This window comes from Rhinolophus sinicus, chromosome 18 (assembly GCF_057876585.1).
Source record: "Rhinolophus sinicus isolate RSI-liver-muscle chromosome 18, RSI-T2T, whole genome shotgun sequence".
Classification (NCBI taxonomy): domain Eukaryota; kingdom Metazoa; phylum Chordata; class Mammalia; order Chiroptera; family Rhinolophidae; genus Rhinolophus; species Rhinolophus sinicus.
The window spans coordinates 50,295,093-50,307,207 of NC_142518.1; the positions used below are offsets into that span (position 1 = coordinate 50,295,093).

Here is a 12,115-nt window from a genome sequence, read left to right on the forward strand (position 1 = left end):
TTAGTTGCAGGGGCAGAGCCCACGATCCCTTGTGGGACTCGAGGAGTTGAATCGGCAACCTTGTGTTTGAGAACCCACTGGCCCATGTAGGAATCGAAAAAGCAGCCTTCGGAGTTACAAGCATGGAGCTCTTAACCGCCTGAGCCACCGGGCCGACCCCAGTGCATAAAGATTTTTGAATTGGAGTTTTGGATTTCTCTGGATAGATACCGAGGAGTGGAATTGCTGGATTGTGAGGTGGTTCCATTTTCAGATTTTTGAGATTACCTCCATACTGTTTTCCATAGTGGCTGCACCAATCTGCAATCCCACCAACAAGACACAGCATTCCCTTTTCTCCACATCCATGCCAGCACTTGTTGTTTGTTGATTTATTGATGATAGCCATTTTGACGGGGTGAGGTGGTATCTCCTTGTGGTTTTTATTTGCATTTCTCTGACGGTTTGTGAGGTTGAGCATTTCTTCATATGTCTGTTTGCCATCTATATGTCCTTTTCAGAAAAATGTCTTGTCATGTCCTCTGACCATTTTTTAATTGGGTTGTTTTTTTGGAGTTGAGTGAGTTTTTTATAAATTTGTGACATTAACCCCTTATCAGATGTATCATTGGCAAACATCTTTTCCCATTCAGTAGGATCTCTTTTTGTTTTATTGATGGCTTCCTTTGATGGGAAAAAATTTTTTAGTTTGATGTAATACCACATGTTTATGTTTTCTCTTACTTCCCTTGCGCAAGGGGATATATCAGTAAAAATCTTAGTCCGGGTAATGTCTGTGAAATTTCTTCCTATATTTTCTTCTAGGAATTTTATGGTTTCAGATCTTACATTTAAATGTTTAAGCCATTTTGAATTTATTTTTGTATATGGTGTAAGGAGGTGGTCCAGCTTCATTTTTTTGCATGTGTCTGTCCAGATTTCCCAGCACCATTTATTGAATAGACTGTCTTTAACCCACCGTACATTCTTGCTTCCAATGTCGTAGATGAAATGGCCATATAGGTATGGATTTATTTCTGGCATCTCTATTCTGTTCCATTGATCTATGTGTCTCTTTTTATGTCAGTATCATGCTGTTTTGATTACTGTAACTTTGTAGTATAATTGCATGTCATGTCAGGTATCATTATACATCCCACTTTGTTTTTATTTCTCAAGATTGCTAAGGGTATCCGGGGTCTTTTATGTTCCCATGTAAATTTTAGGATTATATATTCTATTTCTGTGAAAAACGTCTTTGAAGGTTTGATAGGAATTGTATTGAATATGTATATTGCCTTAGGCAGTAGGGACATTTTAACTAGATTAATTCTTCCTATCCATAAACATGGTATGTGTTTCAATATATCTGTATCTTCTTTCATTTCTTTCTTCAGTGTTTTATAATTTTCTGAGTACAGATCTTTAACTTTTTTGGTTGAATTTATTCTCAGATATTTTATACTCTTTGGAGCAATTGTAAAAGGGATTGCTTTCTTAATTTCTCCTTCTCATGTTTTGTTATTGGTATATACAAATGCAACTGATTTCTGAATATTAATTTTGTATCCTGCTACTTTACTAAATTCATCTATCAGCTCTAACAGTTTCTTGGTGGAGTCTTTAGGGTTCTCTACATATAGTATCATATCACCTGCATATAATGACAATTTTACTTCCTCCTTACCGATTCGGATGCCTATTTCTTTTTCTTGTCTGATTGCTGTGACTAGAACTTCCAGCACTATGTTGAATAGAAGTGGAGAAAGTGGGCAACCTTCCCTTGTTCCTGATCGTAAGGGGAATGGTTTTAGCTTTTCCCCACTGAGTATGATGTCAGCTGTGGGTTTATCATATATAGCCTTTATTATGTTGAGATGTGATTCCTCTATTCCCACTTTCTTAAGGGTTTTTATCATAAATGGCTGCTGGATTTTATCAAATGGTTTTTCTGCATCTATTGATATGATCATGTGATTTTCATTTTTCACTTCATTACTGTGGTGTATCACATTAATTGATTTGCGGATGTTGAACCACCTTTGTGTACCAGGGATGAATCCCACTTGATCATGGTGTATGATCTTTTTAATGTATTGCTGAATTCTGTTCGCTAAAATTTTGTTGAGGACTTTTGCATCTATGTTCATTAGCGATATCGGCCTTTGGTTTTCTTTGTGTGGTGTCGTTGTCTGATTTTGGGATTAGGGTGATAGTGGCTTCGTAAAAAGTGTTTGGGAGCCTTTCCTCCTGGATGTTTTGGAAGAGCTTGAGGACAATAGGTGATAATTCTTTTTTGAACGTTTTGTAAAATTCAACTGGAAAGCCATCTGGTACAGGGCTTTTGTTTGTTGGGAGATTGTTGAATACTGATTCAATTTCCTGGTGGTAATCAGTGTATTCAGGTTTTCTGTTTCTTCTTGAGTTAGCCTTGGAAGGTTGTACGCCTCTAGAAAATTGTCCACATCGTCGAATTTGTTGGCATATAGTTGCTCATACTAATTTCTTAAAATTTTTTGTTTTATTTCTGCGGTGTCTGTTGTCACTTCTCTTTTATTTCTGATTTTATTAATTTGGGTCCTCTCTCTTTTTTAATGAGTCTGACTAAATGTTTGTCAATTTTGTTTATCTTTTCTAAGAACCAACTCTTGGATTCATTGATGTTTTGTATTGTTTCTCTGGTTTCTATTTCATTTATTTCTGTTCTGATCTTTATTATCTCCTTCCTTGTACTCCCTTTGGGCTTATTTTGCTGTTGTTTTTCCAGATCCCTTAAGTGTGAAGATAAACTGTTGATTAGTGATGTTTCTTGTTTGTTTAGGTAGGCCTGCAATGCTATGAATTTCCCTCTTAGGACTGCTTGCACGGCATTCCACAGATTTTGGGACGTCGTGTTTTCATTTTCATTTGTCTTGAGATATCTTTTGATTTCTTCCTTGATCTCCTGCTTGACCTATTCATTATTTAGTAACATGTTATTCAGCCTCCATGAATTGGTGTCTTTCAGTTTTTTTCATGTAGTTCATTTCTAATTTCATAGCACTTTGGTCAGAGAAGACACCTGGTAAGATTTCAATTTTCTTAAATTTATCAAGACTTGTTTTGTGGCCTAACATATGGTCTACCTTGGAAAATGTTCCATGTGCGCTTGAGAACAACGTGTATTCTGTAGCACTGGGGTGAAATGTTCTGAAAATATCGATTAAATCCAAGTGGTCCAATGTGTCATTTAAGGCCATTGATTCCATATTGATTTTCTGTCTGGAAGACGTGTCCCTTGTTGTCAGAGTTGTGTTGAATTCCCCTACTATGGTAGTGTTACTGTTGATCTCTGTCTTTACGTCAGTTAATATCTGTTTTATATATTTAGGTGCTCCTATGTTGAGTGCATAGATGTTTACTAGGGTTATGTCCTCTTGTCGGATCCATCCCTTTATTATTATATAGTGCCCATCTTTGTCTTTTAACATGTTCTTCATTTTAAAGTCTATTTTGTCAGATGTAAGTATTGCAACTGCAGCTTTTTTCTCATTTCCATTTGCATGAAATATCTTACTCCAACCCTTCACTTTCAGCCTGTGTGTGTCTCTTGATCTGAGGTAAGTCTCTTGTATACAGCATATACAAGAGTCTTGCTTTCTTATCCACTCAGCCACCCTATGTCTCTTGATTGGAGCATTTATTCCGTTACATTTAAACTGATTATTTATAGGTACAGAGTTATTGCCATTTTAAAATTTGTAGTTAGATTGTTTTCATCTTTCTTTTTATTTACAGAGATCCTTTTAGTATTTCCTGTAATGCTGGCTTGGTGATAATAAATTCCTTTACCTTATTCTTTTCTGTAAGCTCTTTATCTCTCCATCAACTTTAAATGATAGCCTTGCTGGATAAAGCAATTTCGGTTGTAGGCCTTTGTTTTCCATCACTTTGAATATCTCCTGCCACTCCCTCCTGGCCTGCAATGTTTCTGTAGAAAAGTCATTTGATAGTCTCATGGGAGTTCCCTTGTATGTAACCCTCTGTCTTTCTCTTGCTGCTTGTAGGATTCTCTCTGTCTTTAACCTTTGCCATTTTAACTATAATGTGTCTCGGTGTGGACCTGTTTGGGTTTATCCTGGTTGGAACTCTCTGCACTTCCTGGGCTTGTATTTTGGTTTCCTTCATCAGGTTAGGGAAGTTTTCGGACATTATTACTTAAAATACATTCTCAATCCCTTGCTTCCTCTCTTCACCTTCTGGTATTCCAATAATGTGCATGTTGTTGCACTTGATGTTATCCCAGAGGTCTCTTAAACCATTTTCATTGTTTTTTATTCTTTTTTCTTTCTGTAGTTCTGTTTGGGTGATCTCTGCTAACTTGTCTTCTGTGTCGCTGATTCGATCCTCTACTTCATCTAACCTGCTGTTAATTCCTTCAAGTGAGTTCTTTATTTCAGTAATTGTGTTCCTTAGTTCTAACTGGTTGTTCGTTATGATTTCTACATCCTTCTTCATGTCGTCTCTAAGCTCCTTAAACATTCTTATCATCAGTGTTCTGAACTGTCTCTGATAGGTTCGTTACCTCTGTTTCATTTGGTTCCACTTCTGGAGGTTTCTTCTGTTCTTTTATTTGGGACATGTTTCTTTGTTTCCCCATTCTGGCTGACTCTCTGTGTTTGCTTTGATGTATTAGGTAGATCCCCTAGAGTTCTTAGTTCTTGCTGGGTTATCTTATGTAGTATGTGTGCTTTATATTTGACTTGCACTACTTCATTCTTCTCCTCTGCGTGTGCTCCCAAGGTGACTCTTGTGCTGTGTATATTGTCCTGTTAAAGATCTTTAATTGCTTTTCACTTGTGAGTAGGTGGGGTTAACTCCTAGCCTGACCAGTTGTGAGACTTGGCTCTGCCCACCGCAGGGTGTTCTGCTGCGTGAGGGTTGACCGCTTAAATGTGGTTTGGCCTCTATGGGCTCTTGTGCCTGTAAAAAATCCCCTCTGGGTGTGTCACTTGTAGGTCAAACCCGGTAGTACTCTGGTTTGGTCTGGAGTTGGCCTCTGGGTGTGTAGAATCTTGTGCCTCTTAAACTGGGCCCTGGTATGGCAATTTCAGAACAAAGCAAATTACCAAGCACAACAACAACAACAACAAAGAAAAAATCAAATACATTCACAGGTAAAAACAACCGATAACCCCTACTCAACACAGGCAAAGAAATCAAATATATAAAGACAAAACAAAACAAAACAAAAAGCAGCGCCAGTCTTGGCTTAAGCCCACCAAGTGATCTTTAGGTAGTCCTCTGCTGTACCAAAGAGTCCCCTGCGTATTGTGCAGGCAGAGCTGGTCACCTGGTGCCCAGAGTGACGGTGGGACTGCAGATTTAGATGCGTGGGGCTGAGAGGTCTGGATGGTACTTTTTACAAAGTCAGTGCAGTTTCTGCCCTTTCCTGCACATATGTGCACTGAGAGTAACACCACCAGCCCTGTGTCCAGATCTCCTGAGTCTTAGGGCACATCTTCCGTGTGTGTGTGTGTGTGTGTGTGTGTGTGTGTGTGTCTGTGTGTCTGTGTGTCGCGGGCGGGAGAGTTCTGAGCTGCTGAAAGGACAGAGCTGCGTCTGCCGCTTACTAGTGATCCCTGGGAGTGCCTCCGCAGTTGTAATTGCCCCGCCCTAGGCAGGCCAGAAAGGGTGGGGGCTCGTGATGGAGGGGGTCTTCTCTCTCGCAGCCCAGTCATGTCATACTCTTCCCGCAGGCCAGAAACGTTGGTGGCTGGGAGTGGAGGAGTCTCTTCTCTCCTAGCCCAGCAAAAATCACACTCTTCCCAGCCTCTTCCCTGGGTCAGAGCTGCACGCCACTCTTCCCAGAGCCTGAGCACTAAGGCTCCTCTGTAATCTGATACTACTCCTCTGTTCAGGGGCCAGTTTAAGTCTCTGGAAGGGCAGGGGTAGGATTGGAAAAGCGGGGGGGGGGGGGGGCAGGTATGGAGTTTGTGTCCTTTGTCCGGCCTAGGGCCCAACTGGAGGTATCAGCTGAGGTTATTGCCTCAAATGCTGGATATGCTGCCCCCTCAGCGGGAGAGATCAGCTGTGGGACGCAGAGAAAGAGCCCACCTCCTGGCTTTTGTGTTCTCTGTTCCGTCCTGGGATTCCCTGCATCTCTCCAGCTGCGGATGTCAGGCACGTTTCCACCTCCGCAGATGCAGACCCCATCCCTACAGCCGCAGATGCGGCCGCGTCTCCACTCCGCTCCCTTCCCTCTTCCCCTGCTCGCCCAATTTGCCCACCTGCAAGTAATCCTTACACAAGTCTCTTAGCTGTTCTGCATGATGAGCAGAGAGTCCTTTGATGGATTATATGTCCCGTTTGTGATAAGATCCGGAGGAGAACTCAAAAAGTGCGGCCCGCTGCCACCATTCCTATGACGTCACTAAACTTATAATTTTTAATGGCATACTATAAGTAAATATTTTTTGTAAACCAGGGAAGTAATATTATACAGTTGGTTTTTATATAGATTATTGGGGGGCGGGTTCCAGAAAAAATTAAGCATAAAGATAATATAAATAATATATTAGCAAATATGCAGATATTTGGAGGGTATCCACTCTAACTGTACTGATCCTCTGCCATACAATCACAATCTCAGTATGCGCTGTCATGCTCAAAGCACAGTCATACCAAGGAACCTTTGTAGAGTACACTATCATTCTGAGTAACCTGTTAAATATTAGGTCCATTCTTTCTTTATCTGGAGGATTTTTAAAGTGCACAGGTAAAAATAAAGGTATTGCCTTCTCCTAACATTATTCTGGGGAAACTCAGGATGTTGGGGTAGACCTTGTCTTGATGAGACATTCTTAAATCACAACAGCCCACTGATATCAATGACAAATAGTAATTAATCTACTATTTTTGACTATAGTATTCAAAATAGAAGGCGATAGAAAAGAAAGGAAGATGGGAGGGACAAAGAAGGTAAAAAAGAAAGACACAGTTCTCTGTAAGAAAGAAAAAAGAAAAAGAAAAGAAAGAGATAATGGAAAATTAAAGAAAAGAATGAAAAAATGAAAACTCAAGTCTTAAAATAGTTGCTGTGAATGGTCACACTTTATTCAGTCTTACTGGACTGTTGAGAGGGTAAATCCATAAATGTAGTACTCATTACAAAACTGAATTAGACTATAATCATAAAGCAGTATAAATTATCTAATATTTATTACTGTGTACTTTCTTTAAAGCAATACTGGTGCCATTTTAAATAAAATAGATTAAATTGTGTATATGTAGTATATACTGGGAGTGCCAAAAAATGTATATGAGTGGACATTTTGGTCAACGTTCCTCAAGCAGTAGTTCACGGTAATCAGAAGTGTCTGGACGCAGATGGTAACCACTTTGCGCATCTCTTGTAATTGCAGAAGTCAAATGTGACTGTATTCATCTTTTTTTTTTAATTAAATTTATTGGGGTGACAATTGTTTGTTAGTATGTAGTCGTCTTTTGTTATCAGTATATATTGAGTACTACAATTTTAATAGTTTTTTCCTTTCTTAAAATGTATATACATTTTCTGGCACCCTCTGTGTGTGTGCGCGTGTGCGCGCGCGTGTGTGTGTGTGTGTGTGTGTGTGTGTGTGTATTTTCTTCCTGTTATAGGCTTGTGTCCCATACTTATAAATTAACATTGATTCTAACTACTCTACGCTTCTCAGCTAGTTTAAATCTAAAAGGTATAAAAGCAGAATTTACATAATTATAAGACTAAATATGATTTAGCATCATTATTCACCCAATTAACCTTAATATAGAAGAGAGATATAAGTATGATTTATTCTATTCTTTTTCCACTGTCCTTCCTCATCCCTGACAAAGCAGGTAATTTATTAAAAATGAAAATAATTAAATTCTAATTAGCTTTGCAACTGAAGTTTGATTGGTATAAAATAAGAAGCATATATTACATAAAATCTCAAAATTCTACTGTTCTCTCTTCATATATTTTTTTCTTTCCTTTCCCTTTGAGTCCCTTTAAACCTACTGTTTCTTTTATATATGAATAAGAGAATCAGGCTACGAGTCAGTAAGATTCACTGAACTGTATTTGAACTTTGTTACATTTGCTTGAGTTTTCAAGTTAACAACTTCATACTTTATCTTTACAGTGCAGCAGTATACGTACTTAGGAATTTTAAAGCAACTTACCTTTAAAGTGTACTGGTCCAAAATTCTCTGTAAAGGCTACATCTTTATTTTATTTATATTTTAACATCCTGATAATTAAACACAGAATATACTATCTATTTAAAACATAAGTAACCTTTTGAGATTGGCTCACTCAGCATAATGCCCTTGAGTCCATCCAAGTTGTTGCATATATCAAGAATTCTTTCCATTTTATAGCTGGATAGTATTCCACTGCATGGATGTGTCACAGTTTGTTTACTCACTCACTCTTTGAAGGACATTTCAGACATTTCCAGTCTTATTACAAATAGAGCTGCTATGAAAATTCATGTATAGGTTTTTGTGTGCACATACAATTTTATTTCTCTAGGACAAATGCCCAGAAGTGTGACCACTACCATGTTTCCCCTTAAATAAGACCTAACCGGATCATCAGCTCTAATGCATTTTATTTTAATATAAGACCGGGTATAATATAATATAATATAATATAATATAATATAATATAATATAATATAATGTAATGTAAAACTGGGTCTTACATTAATTTTTGCTCCAAAAGACGCATTAGAGCCGATGGTCTGGCTAAGTGTTATTTTCAGGGAAACACGGTACATGGTCCTATCTATATCTTATTCTCAAAATAAAATCAGAGATGTTAAGTGGTTGCCAGGAGTTAGGGAGAAAGGGTGAGGGAGGGTGTAACTATAAATGGGCAGCACAAGAGAGTTCTTTTGTGGTTGTACGACAGTTTTACATATTGATTGTGCTAGTAGTATTCAAATCTATGTATGGGATAAAATGTCACAGAATTATACACAAAGACAAACAAAAACCAAATGTATGCAAAAACTGGTGAAATCCAAATAAAGTATATAGTTCAGTTACTTGTACTGTACCAATCAGTTTCCTGGGTTTGATAATACACTACAGCTTTGTAATATGTCACCATTGGGAGAAGCTGGGTAATGGGTACACTGAATCTTTCAGTACTATTTTTGCAACTTATTGTGAATCTATAATTATTTCAAAATAAAAAAATGTTTAATGGTATAATAAGAATACTTTATGTCTAAGAATTCTGTGAGGATTAGCACAGTGTTATACATAGTAAACCCTCAATAGTAAAAATAAAGTAAAATAAAACATGGTTTTGCAAATAAATAAAATGAACCTCTGATTGTGAAACACTTGGTTTAAAAGTTTATAATTCACTGTATTTCAAATGTGATAACTACTTACGATAAATCTTTCAGTCTAGACTGAAATTAATATGATGTGCTTTTACCTAGAAAACCAAATTCATTTCTTAACTAGAATAGCAACTTTATTGTATAATTTTTTGGTATAATTAGAACATATTTAGAGCTATCTCATCTGCCCTTTAAATGAACTTTATTTCATTAAAGAGATGAACAAAATGCAAATTAAATCAAGAAAGAGGAAAAAGGAAAACGGGCTTAGACAAGTATATATTAAAATAATGAAAACCATAAAACAAAGCTTAGGGTAGAATAAGAAAATATGCATACCTGTTAACTTGATATGTCCTATCTCATCAAGCAAAATGCTGTAAATCAAAATTAACATTCAATAAGATGGAATTAAATATTTTATATAAAACATTTACATAAACCTCATCATAAACTTAAAATAGGTTAGTATCTATTTCAAATACTGGAAAATTTTAAATGATTAATTTAAAATCAGTAGGTTTCTTATGAAGATTACTTTTCATAAGTTTTATATAATTGTAAAATTTACATATATGTTCATATGCTCTTTAAAATAAAAGACTTAATGGAGAAAATGTAGTTTTACAACATTGGTAATAGGGATACATAAGAATATAGCCTTACTTTTCTGGCTTCAGGTCTCTATACACAATTCCTAATTGGTGCAGATGATCCAAAGCAAGGGCTAGTTCTGCCAGGTAGAATTTCACGTCTTCCTCTGTAAACATAACCTAAATTAAAAATAATAAGAAAATAAGAGAAGTAGAGAGATGAAACTGACCCCTTTAAGAATCCTTCTCTTTAATATTAACCATTTTAATGTAAATCTTCCTAAAACATATTATGTAGTTTGCATATCTTCTTACACTGAATGCACTGCACAGGATTTACCCCTTTCTTAAGGACTTTGCCATAATATGATTATTAATTTTACTACTCTTCTACAATACAGTGATACCTTCAGCTTCGTTGTAGTATATAGGATATTTTGGTTTAGCACTGGCAATTTCACTATTTCTACACTTTTTTCCTTCCTGTCTACTACTCAGGAATTTCGCTTTGAGCAGCTCCTACTAACTCAAAGCTTCTAATATACCAATGCAAGTTCTTAAATTAGTAATTCTTATATTAAACACAGTTCTAAACCCAACCTCTGACCTAAGGAGCAGCTCCAGACCTCTTCTGCTAGTAAAGTACATGAGTTTAATGGCATTGTATTATACGTCAATATTTTTGTGACTGGGAATAGAGCTGCTTTGATGAAGTGAGAAGAGAACTGGGGTTGGAATCAGAATTAACAGTGTAACGTTTGACATGGCACTTGGCCCAGTGGCCTTCAGTTTCTAAACCTGTAAAATAAGGACAATGATATCTGTACATCTATCTAACAATGTTGTTGTGAGAGTCAAATTAGTTTATGTGGGGAAAAAAAGCTTTGTGAATTGTAAAATGCTATGTGTGCAATCATGAGGTATTACTATTATTATTATAGGTTTATGTCTATGTTCAATCCTGACTTAATTTACACGCAAAATTGGGCACTACTCAACCATTAGGTGTAATTTTTAAAATTTATCAAAGGCTTCCGATTGGCAAAACAAATAAATTGTCTACAAATTGTTTATTTTCACTAAAGAAATCTCTGTATTATTAGGAAAGTGTAAAATTTGAATGAAGTATCATAAGATCTTATAATTGGCTTGCACATTATAATTATGGCCACTGAATTACACAATGCAGACTCAGTTTACTAGTAAAATTGCAGAGAATGAACAGTTAAAGATAAATTTTGATACACAACCTACTTTTAAAAATTATCTATAGAAAAGCAAAGATCATTCATAACGTAAGTTTGCTTATTTGAATATTATAACAGTAAAAGTATGAGAACATCATTTTCATTTGATATTTTATGAAGAATTTTAAAAATACTTGTTACTAATTTAACTTCTGAGGAAGGCTAACCAAAATGTTCATAAAAACCATAAAAACTTAATACATAAGAAAACCCAAAACACAAATCTTTCAAAGTCCAAATTAAAGAATAAACTATGTCTAGGTTAGTCTATGGCAAGCACATTGTCATAAAGTTGTATCTGTGGAAAGCCTCATGATGGATGCAAATAAGAAACTTACTAAGTAGAAATTATATGCCAGTCACTGCACATTCTGTTATTACAATCTTCCAAACACTATGAGGTAGGTATTATCATCACCTTACATAAGGAGAAAGACTCAGTGATGAAGTAACTTGCCCAGAATAACACAGCCACTAAGAAGCACGCCCAGGATTTGAACTCAGGAATACCTATCCCAACTAACTACTCCCAGAGAAGCCGCTTCTGCTATGTGCAACTTTTCTTTTAAGTTTTAGGTTCACTACTATTAACGCTTTCCTATTCACTAATGATCCTATCATAAATACCTCTGAAAATGAAAATCATCTAAAACCCCAGCACCCTGAAGTAAGCATCGCTAGTCTTTTGCTGTTTGATCTTTAAATCATCCATGTATGAATGTATATGTGTGTGTGTGTGTGTGTGTGTGTGTGTGTGTTAACACACATGCAAACACTCTGTAGTAGCTTCCTTTCCCCCACTTACTATTATATCATAAGCGTTCTCCCATAAAGAGTTTTCAATAGTTGTAAAATATCAATATACTAATTTACCTAAATGTTCATTTAGGTTATTTCCAGTTTTTCACTATTTTAAATAATTATATAGTATGCA

General features: G+C 36.3%; 1 protein-coding gene across 5 annotated transcripts in view; it reads right to left on the reverse strand.

The window, feature by feature from the left end:
• The window catches only part of RPS6KA6 (ribosomal protein S6 kinase A6), a 100,145-nt gene that overhangs the window by 47,839 nt on the left and 40,191 nt on the right, over positions 1-12,115 (reverse strand). For all 5 annotated transcript variants that reach the window (XR_016020034.1, XM_074323578.2, XM_074323579.2 and 2 more), the window contains 2 exons: positions 10,008-10,114; positions 9,681-9,718 (listed from right to left, as the gene is read on the reverse strand). Coding sequence is in view for 4 of the 5 variants with exons in the window: in XM_074323578.2 (XP_074179679.1) it covers positions 9,681-9,718; positions 10,008-10,114 (145 nt within the window). In the remaining variant the exon portion in view is untranslated. The remainder of the gene's footprint in view (positions 1-9,680; positions 9,719-10,007; positions 10,115-12,115) is intronic.